Source organism: Cnephaeus nilssonii (genome assembly GCF_951640355.1).
Source record: "Cnephaeus nilssonii genome assembly, chromosome: 14".
NCBI classification, from domain to species: domain Eukaryota; kingdom Metazoa; phylum Chordata; class Mammalia; order Chiroptera; family Vespertilionidae; genus Cnephaeus; species Cnephaeus nilssonii.
Window position 1 is genome coordinate 37,749,390 of NC_137085.1, and position 18,389 is coordinate 37,767,778.

At 40.9% G+C, this 18,389-nt stretch overlaps 1 protein-coding gene across 1 annotated transcript in view; it reads left to right on the top strand.

Moving 5' to 3' along the window:
• Positions 1 to 17,873, top strand: part of LOC307110799 (guanine nucleotide-binding protein G(q) subunit alpha) — a 266,990-nt gene extending 249,117 nt beyond the window's left edge. The window contains exons 6-7 of the mRNA XM_079790176.1: positions 8,690 to 8,843; positions 12,443 to 17,873. Of these exons, the coding sequence (XP_079646302.1) occupies positions 8,690 to 8,843; positions 12,443 to 12,633 (345 nt within the window). The 3' untranslated portion in view covers positions 12,634 to 17,873. The remainder of the gene's footprint in view (positions 1 to 8,689; positions 8,844 to 12,442) is intronic.
• The last annotated feature ends 516 nt before the right edge of the window (positions 17,874 to 18,389 follow it).

Below are 18,389 nucleotides of genomic sequence, written 5' to 3' on the forward strand. Positions count from 1 at the left end.
ATATCCCTTTGTCAGAATTGGATAGCAGAGGTGGGATGGCTACAGAGTGTCTTGAATTATTTCTCATTCTAACTGCTCCATTTATATATTATATCTGTTGTTCTGTTGGTTTGCTCTGAGGTTGAGAGTATCGAACATTTTTAGAGATTTTTAAGATACTTGAAGAAACATTCAAAAATTGAATGAATGAAATTGGCAGAAACCTGATTTTCCAATTTCTCAGAAATTACATGTATCTGGGCTTGAAATCATGAATAGGTTAACTGTACAATTCCAGTGAATAGAAAGATTTCTCTGGGTTTACAGTTTGGCCAGAGATTTGAAGTAAGTACAGTGCCTAACCAAGAGATTCTTACGTAGCCATTTTACCATCTCTGATGGTAGCTGCCGGTGAAAGCTATTGCCGGTGTGTGGGGTCATAGCTAAGAGCTTTGCATGCACTTTCATTCTGTCCTCCCAAACCCTGGGGATAAAAGGAATCTGAGGTTCGGTCACTTGGCACAAGGTCACATGGAGTATTTAAGGCATAGCTTCTGTTTCAAACCTGAAGTCTCCATCTCACAGCCCTGACCCGTTCCTTCTCCCCACTCCGTCCAGCAACAGGATCTTGGCACCGAATGTGTTTTGAATTCTGAGAGTGTTGACATCAGACAGGACGCACAATGTGATCCTGAGGGCGGTACAAAGTCAAATACACCAAGCTTTTTCCTAAGTAACTGAGGGAGGAAACCCTTATACAGAAGACCAGGCTTGCAATTTTTTTTCATAAGGCTCTGGAGTTATTTTTCTTTTGAGTCATTTCATTTATTCACCCAGTTGATATATGTAAATGAGACAAATACCTGAGAGAATAAGTCCCTAAGTCACTAACATCCCTTTTAAGGATATATGAGAATTTTTAAAGTATTCAAAGTTGGGTAAGCTACAAATGATAATTTTGAGTCAAATTATACATTATCATAGGTTACTACATAAAAAAAGGCCAACTAGTTTTGGTCTTTTAAGATAATAGTGCCCTATAGTAAGGTAATGCATAAGGTATTCTTCAGTGCTTTATGTCTGAGAGAAATAGCGTAGCAGAATTTTCACAGATCTCTTTACAGGGTTGTGGGTTTATAGTCTCCTTTGCTTTGCTTTTGTTCTCCTTGCCTTCTTGTAATCTCTCCATCCATCAAGATGCAACTCAAATCTTTCCTTCCTGTGTGGCCCCACTCTTCTATTGGCCATCTCATGGTCCTGGAATTACACATTGACACTCCTGTCTTCTTTAGTCCTCTGGGTCACAGACCCCATCTCCAACATATCATTCCCAGCCTCTAATAAACCCTCCAGGTGTGTCTGCTGAATGATGGACAAAAGAGGAATAACACAGTGTACGCTGGGGGTGTGAGGAAGGAGCCAGCCCAACAAGGGTTTGGGAAAGGATTTCCTGGGGAAGTCAGGTTGGTCTGGGCCTTGAAGGAGTGAGGATAGCGTTACAGGTCAGGAAAATGTTATCACACTTGTGTGACAGTGACAACATGGACTCTGTTTATGTGGAGGCCAGAGCATTTGTGGGGGGTTCAGATTGAAGGTGTGCACTGGGGTCACTGTGGTCAGCTCTGAATGCCAGAATGAGGAACTTGGGGCTTTACCCAGCATTAGCCAACCATGTGTTAGCAGGGGGTGCATAAAACAGCAATGTTTTATGTAAATTAGAGATCTTGAGAATCAATTAGAGATATGAGACCCCCTCACTGATGGCTTGAACAGGGATTTTTCTGATGACAAGGGAAGACACTGAGTGGTTCTTTGTGGTTACAAAGTAGGGAGTAGATAGCCTGTCCTCCATGGGCCAGAGGTCAGGGTGAAAGCTTCCAGTTTAGTGCTCTACTCTTGGCTGGTTCCAGCCCAGGGGAGGAGGGTTACCTGATCAGCACTAGACTGCTATATCAAAATACTGTAGACTGGGTGAGTTATAAACAATATTTATTTCTCTCAGTTCTGGAGGCTGAGAAGTCCAAGATCAAGGTGCAGGCAATTTTGGTGTCTGGGAAAGGCCTGCTTCCTGGTTTTATGTGGTTGTCTGTCTTCTTGCTCTGTCCTCATATGGCAGAAGGGGTGAGGGAGCTCTCTGAGATCTATAAGGACACTTAATCCCAGTCACCTCCTGATGACTCTGTGTCCTAATACCATCACAATGGGAGTTAGGACTTCCAACATGTGAATTTTGGGGAGACACACACATTGAGTCCATAGCAAGTGTGGTCTGGGTAAGACTGACATTTCTGCGGCCATGTTTATCTCAGGCAAGGTGACTGCATGGAGCCCAGCCAGCCCACTGTACTCACTTGCTCACAACCTATCCTCAGTTCTGTGACCATTTTGCTCTTCTCATGCCTATCTCAGGAAGTGACATACTTCTGGCAGACACATTTAGCCTCTGTCCCTCTGTCCCATAGCAGCTCCCCCGCCTGCATCCAGGCCACCCTTCATTGGGAGGGACATTTGCTTTCAGTCCATGACATGTGGTAGCTGGGGGGGTGACAAGAAATCAGGAGCCTTCTTGGGCCTCAGATATAGGCAGGCCCACCCAGTTAACAGGCGGCCCTGTGGTTAGGATACTAAAACCTTTACCATCAGCCATACATGTGTCTCATACATTGCTATTTTGTTTTCCTCCTTGAAACCCCATGTGCTGGCAAATGACTGAACAGCAAGTGCCATAAAGTCTCCTAGGACCTGCTGTTCCCTTCTTGATTGCAAGTCCTACTGAGCAAAGTGGATTATGCCTCCTGCTCAGCACGTTGCACTACCTTGTGCAGCATTGTGAAAATCTCATTTAATCCATGTAGGGTGTAGACCAGCGGCTTTGATATGGAGCATGTCAGTTTGTAAATACTCTCAGTTGGGGGCAGGGAAGCATAAGGAATTTTCACTGCCAAGTGGAAAAATCAACTCATACAGCATAATGTCAGAATCTTAACTCACCTTAATTGGGAAAAACAAGAAGGAATGAAGGAAGCCAGCAAGGTTAGATTTTCATAGCAGGGACTCAGACACTTGGCTGGATGTGTCGACTGGCATCTCTTATCACAGCAGTGGGATAGAGCATTGCTTTCCAGGTTGTCATCCTGGCTCATCAGGCTTTCCGCACCTTCCCTCCCCAAGTATGATTTGTAAGTCAGCAGCATCAGCCCTCAATTGAGAGCGAGATGTATCCAGGTATACCAACTACAAGTATTTGATATAATAAGAAACAGAAAATACAGCTCAGCCCTACCTGGTTTTTCTCAGTGGATAGAGCATCAGTCTGCGGACTGGAGGGTCCTGGGTTTGATTCCAGTCAAGGGCATGTACTTTGGTTGCAGGCTCCTCCCTGGCCCGGGGCCTAGTCTGGGCTTATGCAGGAGGCAACCAATCGATGTGTTTCTCTCACATCGATATTTCTCTCTGTCTTTCCCTCTCTCTTGCACTCTCTCTACAAATCAATGAAAAAATATCTTGGATGAGGATTAAAAAAAGAAAGAAAGAAAGAAAGAAAAAGAAAATATAGCTCAAAGCAGCTTAAAAACTAAAAGGTACTTATTGGCTGATTTTACTAAAAAATCTAGAGGCATAACTAAATTTAAGCATGGGATTTGTTGTTGTTCATTTATTTTTTGTTTATTTTTCAGTTACAGTTGACATACAATATGCTTAGTTTCAGTTATATAGTATAGTGACTAGACATTTATCACAATATAGTCACTATACAATATAGTGATTAGATCACTGTACCTTACACAGTGATCACCCCAATAAGTCTAGTACCCATCTGGTACCATGCATAGCTGTTAACATTATTATTGACTATATTCCCTATGCTGTACTTGACATCCCCATGACTATTTTTATAATTGGCAATTTGTACTTCTTAATCCCTTTCACCTTTTCACCCGTTCCCCCAAGCCCCTCCCATCTGGCAACCATCAATATGTTCTCTGTGTCTATGAGTTTGTTTTGTTTTGTACATTTTACATACAAGCAAAATCATATGTTATTTGTCTTTATGTGTCTTACTTATTTCACTGAGCATAATACCCTCTAGGTCCATCCATGTTGTCTTAAATGGCAAGATTTCATTCCTTTTATGGCTATATATGTACCACATCTTCCTTATCTATTTGTATATCAGTGGACACTTGGGTTGCTACCATATTTTGACTATTGTAAATATTGCTGCAGTTAACATAGGGGCAAATATATCTTTTCGAATTAAGTGTTTTGGGTTTCTTTGGATAAATATCCAGAAGTAGAATTGCTGGGTCATGTGGTGGTTCTATTTTTAACTTTTCGAGAAACCTACTTACTGTTTCCAATAGTGTCTGCATCCGTTTCCAATTTCACCTACAGTGCACAAGCATTTCCTTTTCTCCATAGACTCACCAAAACTTGTTTGTTGATTTATTGACTAGAGGCCCAATGCACGAAATTTGTGAAAGGGGATCAGCCCCCACCGCCACCGCAGCCGCCTCTGCCTTTGCCGCGGTGGCCGAGGGCCTCTGCTCCCGCCCACCATGGCAGCCGGGGGGCCTTCGCCTCAGCCTTGGCCTTGGCCCCAGCCCGCAGCGGCTTGGTCCTGAAGGACATCCGGTCTAATTAGCATATTACACTTTTATTATTATAGACAGCCGATCTGACAGATGTGATCTCATTATAGTTTTAATTTGCATTCCTCTTCTCTGCCCCTTGGCCTGCAGAATTTCTGTTGAGAAATCAGCTGATAGTCTTATGGGAGCTCCCATGTATATAACTAACTGTTCTTTCCTTGCTGATTTTAAGATTCTCTCTGTCTGACTTTTAGAATTTTAATTATGTGTTTTATAGTTGGTTGATCCACTGCTTTTACTGTTTGCTTTTATTAGTGAGAATTTTTTCTTTATATTTTCTTATTCATATTTTTATTTTCTTCCAAGAGAAGTTCCTTTAACATTCTTGTAATACTGGTTTAGTGTTGATAAACTACTTTACCTTTTTCTTGTCTGGGAAGCTTTATCTCCCCTTTGATTCTAAATGATAGCCTTGCTAGGTGGAGTAATCTTGGTTGTAGGTCTTTGCCTTTCATCACTGAACATTTTGTGCCATTCCCTTCTGACCTGCAAAGTTTCTGTCCTTTGCAGGTTGTAATCCCCATTGGTTTTCACAGCCAGATTTATAGGGACAGCTCTTCTCAGTGCTGGCAGCCTTACGTGAGCTTCCTTGTACACAACTGCTTTTTTTCCCTTGCTATTTTTAAGATTCTTTCATTTCTTTAATCTTTGGCATTTAATTATGATGTGTCTTGTTGTGGGCCTATTTGAGTTCATCTTGTTTGGGATTCTCTGTGCTTCCTGGACTTGTATGTCTATTTTCTTTGCCAGGTTAGGGAAGTTTTCAGTCATTATTTCTTCAAGTAGGATTTCAATACCTTGTTCTCTCTGTGATGCAAATGTTGGTACGCTTGTCCCAGAGATTTCTTGAACTGTCCTTATTTTTTTTAATTCTTTTTTTTTATGTTCCAATTGGGTGTTTTCCACTGCCTTGTCTTCTAGATTGCTGATTTGATCCTCTGCTTCATCTAATCTGCTGTTGATTGCCTCTAGTGTATTCTTAATTTCTGACTGGTTATTTTTCATGTGTTCTATCACCTTTTTAATGTTTTCTGCCTTTGTTGAAGTTCTTACTGTGTTCATCTATTCTTTCCCTAACTTCATGGAGCATCCTTATAACCACTGTTTCAAACTCTGTAAAACAGACTGCTTATCTTCATTTCATTTAGGGGTTTTTTTTGTGTGTTTTTTTTCTGGAGTTTAGTCCTGTTCTTTCATTTTGGTCATGTTCCTTTGCCTCCTCATTTTGGTTAACTTCCTATGTTTGTTTCTATGCATTCGGTAAATCTTCTGTACCTCTCAAGCCTTCACAGAGTGGCCTTATATAGAAGGTGTCCTATGGGGCCCTCTAGCTCAATCTCTTTGGTCTCCTGAGCCAGGTACTACAGGGGGGTTTCTTGTGTGGGTTGTGTGACTTCCTGTTTTAGTTAAGGGTCAATTGCATATCCATGGGTGGATTTGACCCTTAGAATGACTGGCTATGAACACTGGCCATGGCTACATTGGACAAGCTGTTGTGGGAGGGTTGACTCCAGGGAGTGAGAGTCACCTTTGTGAGGCTCTGGTACCAGCTGAGTGTGCCCTTCAGGTGTGTGTTTGTGGAGCTGTTGAGTGGTCTCTGGTGTGGTCTAAAGCCAGCCCCTGGGTATGTTGATTCTTGAACCTCTTGGGAGGGCCTCTGGTGCAGGGAAAGCTCAGCCACTGCTATTCTTGGTAGGAGCTACAAAGTGATCTGCAGTTGATTGCTGCTTGTGCTATGCTTGGAGAGGCTAAGCTGTGAACTAAGACTGGCGCCACTTGTACTGGATTTTTGGCCACTTAATTGAAGCTACATCTCGGCCAAGACTGCTTAGGCCAGGCTTGGGGCCACCTGATGGGAATTACAATATAAGTTGAGACTGGTTGCCACTTATACTGGTCTGGAAGCCATTCAGTAAAAGGTATGCTGAGGCTGGCCACTGCTTGTTTGGGGTTTGTGACCTTTGAGACATTTTGGGAAAGACTGCAGCACAAAGATTGCTTATATGGAGGAACCACTGGAAGAGTCTCAGGCTGGACAAACATGCTGGATGGGGTGGTGGTCTCAAGGAATCACCAGGGAGGGATGAACGGTTTCAGCCAGGTTAATGGAGAGCACAGATTTAGCATCCCCCTGTGCCATGCTAGCTAGATGGGAGGAGGGCTTACAAAAGGAACATGGTGCTTTCCAGTGCTTCCATCCCTGGAGTGAGTTACTGTGACCCCTGCCCCTCCATCCCTTGCCCTGAAGTTAGTCAGTTTAGTTTCTCCCCATTTGTTTCTGGTGCTTTTCGAGCAGCTACTCCAGCAATGAAGCTTAGAGGGAATTTGTGAGGGAGTGAGCCTGCCCACTGGTTCTTCAAGATTGACCCAGTCTCCCACAGCCCTTCGTCTTTCACGGTTGTAATCCCCATTGGTTTTCACAGCCAGATTTATAGGGACAGCTCTTCTCAGTGCTGGGAGCCAGGTGTAGGGCTGTGACCCTTCACTCCTGGGGCGGGGGGGGGGGGGGGGCTCCACAGCCAGATTTCCCTCCCGATTCTAATTGCCACACTGTGAGTGTGGGACCTCCTGTTCCACATCGCCACCCCCCCTACCAGTCACAACGTGGCTTTGTCTTTATATCCTTAGTTATAGGAATTCTCATCAGCTAGTCTTTATGTGGTTCTCCATGATGGTTTTTCTATAATTTAGTTGTAATTTGATGTGGTCTTGGGAAGAGATAAGCACAGAGTTGACCCACCTTGCCATCTTGACAGGCATGATTTGACTAAGCAGTTAAAACCAGGTGAACAGGTCCTGGTTTCTTTTCCTATTTAAAGGTGGCTGCTAGAAGCTCCTGACGCTCCTCTTCCACATTCTTCATGAAAGCAAGTTTCTCTGTCCCAGAGTCCCCAGCAAAATTCCTGGGTTGATCGAATCAATTAAGCTATTTAGCTGAACTGAAAATTATAAACCAGGAAAGGTGTTGTGAATGACTTAGGCCTAGATTGACCAGGTTCGGAGCCAACCAGGGTGTTGGGGAATAGGATGTTCTTGCGTAAACCACTGAGCCTCCTGTTAGCAGTAGAGGTGGGCTCAATCCCAGGCAGGCCTTGCCTGAAACTCAGTCATAGCACATAGAACTAAATTGAGGTTGGAAAGTGTCATCTGTATGTCTAGGAAGAAGCATGCCCATGCACCATGGCTTTTATATCCTCAGGGAAAGGAGGATTCCCCAACTCTGTTGCCTTTGTGGCCCGAGGGTAGGAATTATTTAGAGGTGAGTGTGGCTGTGGGAGGAACAATTTTTGGGTGATTTTATGTTACCAAGGTTGGGTAGATAATATAGCTTCAAGTAAGAACACTGTTTCATAAGTGCTGAAGGTTAGAAATATCACATTTGTATCTCCAGGTAATTACATGGTCTCCACATAATCTGTGTTATGCTGTATGAAGATTATAGTGAAACAGGAAGAAAGTGGGCTCCAATAAATGGGAAATACATGTTCCAAAAATATTTTTTCCATGTTTTCTTATCAGGGGAGGTATCTATCTATATATTATTACTATGTATATAGTAATAATTCTAGAAATATAGATGCACTTTGGGCAAAGAATTAACTTTATTTTCATTGTTTAAAAATAGAGTTAATTCTGGTGCTTAGGAAATTAAACACAGCTTAGGAAACGCAAAAATGAAGCCTAGGATTTAGCTCTTAATTCAGATCTTAAGTGTTTGGTCATGAATGAATAATTTTTGGTGAAAATTTATGACAATGTGCCAGATTCAACATGATTTTCTTGGGTTTGATTTGCTTTCTCTTAAGGTTGAAGGAGTTATCTCAGCAGATTTATTATTATTCTCTTTTCCTTGTCAACCTGAGAGTTTACATAATGAGAAGAGGCCAGATGTGTCCTGAACCATTTGCATGTAAATCCTGGTGAAAGTGATGACAGCTCAGCCAAGGCTACAAAAATCAGATGCCTACAGAAGATGGCTGGACTTCAGAAATGAGCGCAAATTCACAAATTGAGTAATCAAGTAATTCACGCCTTGTTTTTCTGATGATGTCTTTCAGAACCGAATGGAGGAAAGCAAAGCCCTCTTTAGAACAATTATCACATACCCCTGGTTCCAGAACTCCTCAGTTATTCTGTTCTTAAACAAGAAAGATCTTCTAGAGGAGAAAATTATGTATTCCCACCTAGTTGACTACTTCCCGGAATATGATGGTAAGTCAGCACTCTTCAGCCAGCCCAGTAGCTGGGGAGACGTTTTCCCTACCAAGACCAACACACACATCCCAGTGCCCGCCTGCTGCCTTTCCCTCCAGAAGTGTGTGTGACATGACTGAGGAAGGACGGGTTTTTGTTTGCTCCATCTCCTAATGACATGAAACATTTCATTCGCTAGCAGTGCTTAAAATTATAGCAAAAGAAAACGTCTTGCGTGTTTTGAAATAAGTGTATCAGGGGAGGGAACAATCCAGCAGTGTTGACTGATGGTGTACCAACCACTATAATTCCCTCTGTATCTCCCATTCATTTGGTGACAGTCTGCCTCTGCCTCTCTCTGGAGAGAGAACACAGTTTTGTGGTCAAGAGCCCATGCTCTGCAGTCAGCCGCCCAGGTTCAGATCCATACTCCTCTTTATAGAACCACGATCAAGTCACTTGGTTTCTCTGGGCCTTAGGACCAAACTCCTGGGATTATTTTGTAGACTGTAATAGATAACATATGGGTGACATTTTAGTATGATGGTTGACACATAGTGACTATTCAGGAAATATTTACTTTGGACTGATGAGGTATCATCATCCTGAGGAATGGTGCCCTTCCTTTAAGCTCTTCTTCTGGCATTTAGAATCAATAGCACTCATTTAAGTATTCATATGGCTTTGCATTATTTACTTCCTTCTTATAGATTTTTGCCTCCCCAACCAGACAGTAAAGTCCTGAACAACTGGACAGGATATCCAACCCATTCTGAGAAATACTTGATCAATTGATAACAAAATGCATCCATACCCATCCACTCTATTTTTTTTTTTAGATTGTATTTACTTTTTTATTGATGAGAGAGAGACAAAGAGAAACATTGATTTGTTATTCCACCCATTCATGCCTTCATTGGTTGATTCTTGTATGTGCCCTGACCTGGAATCAAACCCACCACCTTGGCGAATCGGGATGACGCTCTAACCAACTGAGCTACCCCGCCAAGGCCTACACCCAGCCATTCTAAAACAGTGAAAGTGTCAAGCCGCTGCCCCATAAAGTTTTATTGAAACAGTCACACCCATTCATTTGGGCACTGTCTGTGACTATTCTCATGCTACAACAGCAGAATTAAGTAGTCATGACAGAGATCAAATGCCTAAAATATTTACTCTGGCCTTTTACTGAGAAGGTTTGCCAAACCTGGTCTAGACAGAATGGTAGTTGAGAACATGCTTGGCCTATCAGAGCTCCAACCTGCTGCTTACTGGCGACGATGCCATGGACAAGTTTATCAGCTACTCATTTCATTCCTAAGTGAGAAAGAATTGAAGGGAATCACAAAGATAAGTCACTGAGCACATGTGGTTCCTGCCGAAGAAGAGCACAAACCCCAAGCACCTGTTACAGAGCATGCGTTCTGGCAGCAGAACAGACTAGTTTTAAAATTGTTTCATCAACATGGTGTCTGGGTAGGGTATCAGTTCAGTGTTTCTGTACTTCTAAAAGGTAATTACTTTAAAAAACTATGATTCAATTTGGCTTCACAGCTTTCTGTGAATATACAGACACATCAGGGATGGTGTTTCACTCATCCTTTCATCCCACACAAGGAAGGGAGACGGTGCATGTTTAAAGAACTGAAGGTCCCCTTTGCAAGTACATTTTCCTTTGTGCTGTATATTCCTTTAAAAAACAAACAAACAAACAAAAAAACAGATAACTTTCCTACCCTATATAGTGTTCTCACTTTTCCCCCCTTGAATCTGCCACTAGCCTGCCACCAAGTCATAAATGCCTGAAGCTGTATTCCTCAGTCTCCCTGAGAAACTGTGGAAGGAACTAACTTCGCATATAGTTCACTTGCTCTCCCAAACAACTGGCATGCTCTGTAAACACAACATCTGCCCAAGCGAGACGGGCACAAGGCCTCTGGCGTACACCCAAGTGCATGTGCTTGCCTCACCCCTCTAATTTTTCTCAATTTGGTGAGAATCGGCAGGCGGGAAACGACCCCTTCTCCCATACACAGCACCCCCCTGTGGGCCAGCATGCTTTCATGATGTGCTTGCATTCAGGATGACAGAGGGGAGATACAGCACAGCCTGCCCACCGAGGCTCCGGCTGCTCTGTGCAGCACACAGAGCCACATCAGTTGTATTTTTCTGTGATAAAGCCTATTTCTCATTTCTCCCTCTTTCCCTCTCTCCCTCTCCCTCCAACATCTTCCTGATCTCTATATATCTTCTTTGTTGTATTTTCCTCAGATTCCCATCACTATGAGTATTTTCCTTCCAACAGGTGCCCATTGGGAATGTCTTAAAATCTGAAGATGGTATTTACTGTCTGTCTCCTCCAATACACACATAGCACACACAGGACACTTGGCCGTGGCATGGAGACACTTTGTTATTCACAAAGCAAATGCAGCTCTCATTTCACGAGACCCAAGGCCCTTGTAAGATGAGAGAAGACTGAACAAACGCTTGGCCCACTCTGCAGTGATGTTTTTGTAATAAACATGTTTATGGTGTTATAAATTTCACACTTCCACATTTCTGCACTTACTAGGTCTTAATCATAATGAATGCCATTTCTGTATTTCTTTTTAGGAAGGGAAATTATCATTTCCACATGGGCTTGAATTGCAAAATTGTTCAGGGATTGTGGAATTGTGTTTCTGCTATAATGCTTTCTTTGTAGTTTATGTTTTTTTCAAATAACATAATTTATCTTAAAAACATAACACACTCCAAGGGCTCTTTAATGAACTTGAGTCTAGTTCTGATATTCTTCAGAGCAGGGGTGGGGAATGTCCAGCCCAAGGGCCACAGAGCCCTTGAAATCATTTGGTCTGGCCCTGCAAGGCATTGGGGGTGAGTTAATTAAATGTTTGACCAAAGACATTTAAGACAGTAATTCAAAAAGATATATTCGCCCCTCTGTTCCTGCAGCATTATTTACAATAGCTAACATATGGATGCAACCTAAGTGTTCATCAATAGACGAATGGATAAAGATGTGGTACATATATAAAGTGGAATATTACTCAGCCATAAAAAAATAATGAAATCTTGACATTAGCAACAACATGGATGGACCTAGAGGGTATTATGCTAAGTGAAATAAACCTGACAGAGAAAGGCAATACCATATGATTTTGCTTATATATGGAATCTAAAAAACGAAACAAACGCATAGATACAGAAAATAAGCGATGGTTGCCAGATGGGAGGGGGGTTGGAGGATGAGTGAAAAGGGTGAAGAGATTAAGAAGTACAAGTTTCCAGTTATGAAATAGTCACAATGATGTTCAAGTACAGCACTGGGAATATAGTCAGTAATATTGTGATAATTATGAATGGTTTCAGATGCACACTGAACTTTTCGGGGTGATCATTTCATAAGTTACATAAATATCTAATCACTATGTTGTACACCTGAAACTAGCAAAATATGTCAACTGGAATTGGAAAAAAAATGCAGGCACCTTATTTTTTAAAAAGGAGCAGTACAGACGTCATCTTCATGCGTATGACCCAATAAAATTTTATTGAGCAAGCGCATTAACGCATCAACTAACAAGCTGTCTCTCCCCTCCCTTGGCCAACAGGACCCCAGAGAGATGCCCAGGCAGCTCGAGAATTCATCCTGAAGATGTTCGTGGACCTGAACCCAGACAGTGACAAAATCATCTACTCCCACTTCACGTGCGCCACAGACACCGAGAACATCCGCTTTGTCTTTGCTGCCGTCAAGGACACCATCCTCCAGTTGAACCTGAAGGAGTACAATCTGGTCTAATTGTGCCTCCTCGACACCGCCCTTCCCTTCCTTGGTGGGCTCTCGAAGCTGTACAAGAGGGACTGTATTTCTGTGGAAAGCAATTTGCATAATACTAATTTATTGCCGTCCTGGACTCTGTGTGAGCGTGTCCACAGAGTTTATAGTAAATATTATGATTTTATTTAACTATTCAGAGGAAAAACAGAATGCTGAAGTACAGTCCCAGCACATTTCCTCTCTATCTTTTTTTTAGGCAAAACCTCGTGACTCAATGTATTTTAAATTCTCAGTCATGCACTCACAAAGATAAGAGCTGATTCGTTGTTTCCCTCTCTCCCTCTCTGTCCCTCTCTGTCCCCCTCTCTCCCCCTCTCCCCCCCTCTTTCCTCTCCTGCCCGCCCCCTTTCTCCTATTGAACAAAATGAAGCTGATTTCCTATTTCCTAACCCATACCTCCCTCCTGAGTTTTCCCGGGTTACAATGGCCTTTATCCTAGTTCCATCCTTGGTCAGGTTTTTCTCTTGAATGAAACAGTTCAGGATAACATCATTCGATTTAAGCCATCAACATCAGCTTAGTTGAACAGTTTGTAGTTTTTGCTGAAGGGTTATAAGTATTAATACTATGGTTTTAAATGTATTGTTCTGGATACACATATAGAGGTTTTTATATAAGTATATTGTCTTGCCTCACTTTGGCCTGGATGCCTGTCTAACAGTTAAGTGTCATTCCTTTTGGATTTCTGCCTTCAGCCATAGCGTGGCTGCTCAGAGAGATGTGCAGACGTCAGTGAGGCGAGGGCAGAGACGCGCAGAAGGAGTTCTTTCTTTTGAAATGCCATGTGCCATCATCCTTCCTCCCTTCCTTGCTTTTTATTTTTTCACCCTCTCTTCTTTAAATCGCAGATGCCAAAAAAAAGAAAAAAAAAATGCCAACAGACACTACATTACCCCAGTGGCTGCTACCCAGGGCCTTTTCATAGGTTGCTCTTAATTCCCCCCCCCCCCCCCCCGTTAGGATTTTTCCTCCTTTTTTTTTTCTGAGTGTTTGGGCCACAGTTTTTAGATGATTTTTATTATAGGTCTGTGTTGCCAAAGCTGGCTTTTTGTAAAACAGACTAAGAACTTAAATGATAAAAGCCAGTATCTTAAAATGCAAGAGAATAAGACTGTGAAGCCTAAAATGATTGGCTGAGAATGAACCTGAAACACCAATTGCCAAACAATTGGTAACTGTACATTTGATTCTCATGGTCCATTCTTTTTTAGTCCTTACTGTTGAGTCTCCACGTTCCATGTCGAGTGTCCAAATCGGCAATGTGGAAAAGTGTCCTCTGTGATGCAACGTGACATTTGCTTGTGTCTCTTCATTTGAAGCCAGTTGTACTCTTTATGTTCTTTAAGGTTGAGTAGGTCTGCCAAGAACACTGATTGATAGTATTATTCTGACACCTTTAATTTGCAAAATCTGAAGCTACTGCTCATTTACCACCTTTGGATCTTTTTAAACTGGTGACTGGTTAAGTAGAACTTAAGGAAGATTTGTGGACTAAACTCAAAAGTAGCCTCTCACTGTTCTGTAGAACACGTATTTATGTAACTGAACCTGCTTGGAGAGAGATCTGGAGTTCTCTGTGTGCCGTTTCCAACAAACGCAAAAAATACAGCACGTGCATTGATGAGCTCTCCTGTCAAGCAGTGTGAGTTGAAATAGGATTTAAGAAAATAAATCCTGATTGTTTTAAACCTGCTGGGAAGTTAGAATGAGGCCATGACACGGGTCTCATTTGAACTATAATGCTATTTGGCACAAGTCTAAACTTCCATGTAAATCACTCTCTTGAAACAGCAAAGGGGAGGGAGAAAATTGTTGGCTTATTAGATGAGGACCAGGGTTATTACTAAATGGTAATGCAGTGTTCTCATTCTGCACTCTCCCAGCCTCAACCAACACAGGTTACTTTTTTTTTCCTTGCTCAGAAAGCACCTGTAATTTAATCAAGAAACAGACTGCCTGTAAGTATAGTGCAATTATGAATGCTCTAATCGTTGTACATACATCTCTCTCTTGATATTGCAGCATCCATACTGGCTTTGTGATCATTAATTGTTTTGGCAGATTGAATGTGCTGTATTGATATGTATCTATGTAATTGTATGTCTTATAGCTAATTCACATTTTGAATAATGTTATTTTATTTACTTTTTTAAGAGAGGAGAATGTAAATTTGTCAGTTTATTTCTGACTAGGGATATTTTTTTTTCCATTTAGAAAAGAAGAAGAAAAAAAAACCTTACTCTCGTACAGAGCGGTACTAGCATCGTGCTGTATAAAATCATTTGCACATTCCTGAGTAGAGGTATACTGATTATAAGACCCAAAGGTAATTTCATAGCAAAATACATTAAATCAGTTGGAGCTTTTATACAAACATGGAAAACAACTTTGTAGAACTTTTGCCATTTACCTAGGATTGGAATATGAGCTTTTATACAATTCCTATTCTTATTTGGCAAATGCACAGTTTAGTATTACCTCTCTGGTGGCCTTTATTAGAAAGGCAGCTTTAGAAGCTATTGTGATCCACTAAGGAAATGTTTTAACAGCTAGAGACCACTGCTTGCCTGAAAGGGCGATCTTAAATTTGGTGCAGCAAAAAAAATAAAAAAGAGAAAAAAAAAAACAAAACAAATGTAAACAACATTTGAAGGCCTACAGTGTGTATAGAGAAAACCTCATCACAAGATCATAAGTGTTACAGTTGTAGGGAATCAAGATATTCTATTTAATAGAGCTATAGTAGATTGTAGCCGATTAAACCTGATCTCAAAGCTCAGAGGAAGCTGAGCAGCACAGGGAAAGACTGTTCTGTGTGTCTTTAGGAAATTGGGATGGAATTGCTATGCAGAGGTCTGTGGCCTCACTGTTCCTCCTAGGGTGCATGACAAGATCCCTTCTCTCGAGAAAGGAAAAAATTGATCACCCTACCTGCAGTGATGCCTGGAAACCTAATTGTAGCCACACTAGTCAGTCGAAGCTAAAGGATTTTCTTTTTCATTTCTTTGTTTGGGGTTTTATTGAAGGGGCTAGGGGTGGGAAGGGATTCTTTTCAGTTTTGTATAAAAGCAAAGTTTACTCATGCTTTATATTATATTCTGATTGCAAGCGTTATCGGCGTGTGCCACTGGACTCCTGTTGAGGCTGTAGGTGACGGAGGCCTGTGGCAGGTTTTATGACTTGGGCATGTCTTATTCAGAAACAAAAACCCAAAAAACCTTTCTTCAGCATACCAAGGCAAGCAGCCATTTCATGACTCACTTAACACATTGCAGTGTACCAGTTTACAGATGATTTTTCCCTTTTTTGCGTGACACGGCAGTTCCAACCCACAGAGAATTCCTTATTTGTAAATTGGAGGTTTGTACTATGCCTTACAGAGCTTAAATTTAGAAGTTTGTGCCTCATATCTGAAACAAAGGGAAATAACCCGCCCATTCAAAAGTAAATACATCCCCTCAAAGTGTTTTGTTTTGTTTTTAACATTCCCATATAAAGAGCTCTGTTGAATGTCATGAATAGACTGGGGGAGGGGGGCCTTTTAGGAACCTGCATATGTTGTTTACTAACAAATGACATCTACAAAAGGTATTTGAAGAACACCTGAAACTTGTATTTTTTTGTAGATTAACTAGCAGGTCTAATATTTTAAAAGGTAATTCAGCTAAAGGACAATTTACTTTTTGTACTTCAGACTATCTTGATTGTCAAGGTGTACGAACTGTAATCTTAAAATTTATACTGCCACATGACTGTAAATTTTAGTTGTCTTAAGTTAGGAATCGGTGAAATGCTATTTATGCTGGATTTGGGTCAAAATGACTTATTTGCAAAAAAATAAAAAATAATGGGAAGAAAGGGCTGCATAATGAAATACTGCAAGACTCAGATATTGGTTGGAAATAACCTTCAAATTACCTTCAATTTTTCTGTTTTCAGTTTCTCAAAAAAGGACGAATGAAATGAAATATAGCAGAATGTTAACCCATATAAAAATAAAGTGTACCCAAATATTGTAATGTATATTGCTGCTCTTCTTAAAATTAACTAAGGGTTTAAAACCACTTAATTGGTAAGATGACAACATCTCAGTTGATACAAATAAGGTGTGCTTGGTATACGGTAACATTTTCTTCCAAAGATATATCTTTGGTTAGAAACACACACAAAATTAAAACAAGTAATACTGTATGTTTATCTTTCTCCACATATTTCCAGCATATGTAGCGTTAATAGATCTGTCCTGGTAACTATGTCTTTGGGATTTCATTGGTTCCATCAAATTAGGAAAAGAAATGGCCTAGTTGTATGTGATTAGCTAGAGATTTTTGGAGCCAGACACTTTGCTGTTTAACAGCCACTTAGTGCAGACTCTCAACTTGTCATTTGTTTTTCTCACAGAATAAAAAACCACGTCCTGCCTTCTTTCCAACTACCAATGCCCTTTCAGTAACACTCTTGCCTCTAGAATCATCTGTTCAAAGTATGCATACACACTCAGCACATAGTAGGTGCTCAGATATTAATTTCCTTCTTACCTCCCTTATCTGTCATGTACTTCCATTTCCCCACATAATTCCAACCCAATAATAAATGACATTTACATGTGATTAAAACACCTCTTGGATAAAATTGGATCTTACATGGATAAAGGAATTCTGATTTTCATATAAGCTGTGGTGGACAGAAAAAAATAACAGAGGAAGATAAGCAATAGAATATTTTTAAGTTTAGGAAGAAAGCTAGAAAATGACTGTAATTTTGTTCAGGTTACTTTACTGGAAGCATGTTGTTGGATTTCTTTTCCTCAAAAAACTCTAAATGCCACTTCTTGCTGGATTCCTCACCTGTCATCACATTGGAAACCCTTACTAGACCTATGTGTTTAGGGAGTTTTGTCAGAAAACATTTTTAATTGCAGTATTTAAAAAGATCATATTTACTGGTTCTTAAAATGTCATTCAAATGCATGTATTGTCTAATGTTTGGGGATGGGAACTAGTTTTGCAAAAAAAAACACCTAATGTTGTATAATAATGCCCCAATGATCTTGCTGGTTAAAAATACAGTATTTTTGGCCATAATTTTGTACGACAGTATTCTTCATTCTTGAGTTTTGCTTCTCTTGAAGTTGCCCAAGCTTCTCCTGGAATGTTCTTTATTATGAGCAGTATTGGAATAAATCTTTTCTTAAAACACTTCATACTGCACATGCATTTTCCAAAGTAGACAAGTTCAATAGTGTCTAAACCAACCAAAAAATTATTTTCCCCTCTGTGTATAATCAGAAACTTCAGCGTCCTGTAGTAGGAATATTCGTATTGATAGTATTGATCAAATTAGCTTTTAAAAAAATTGCCCTGATATAGCACACAACTGTAAAAATAAATTTATATAGCTGCTCAATAAAGACTTACAACGCTGCTATTTTCAACCTAAAGCAGCAATGCTTGGCTCAGAGTTTTCTGAGTCAGTGGTGTGGTGAATGGGTGTACTCCACGTGGGCAAAAGGACCTGGTGTGTAGGTGTCGTTTATGTCTGTGACTTAGAAACAGGTAGGCTTTCGAGATCAGCTAAAAAGTAGCTTTTCTTTTGCTGGCAATTGTGTGGAGTTGGTGTTGATGGTGGCAAGTGTTTTTTTCTAGAGAATCGGTGCCTGTGGAGGGACTTAAAACCCTAACAAAAGCAACACCTGTCCCTGTTATCTATGACCAGGT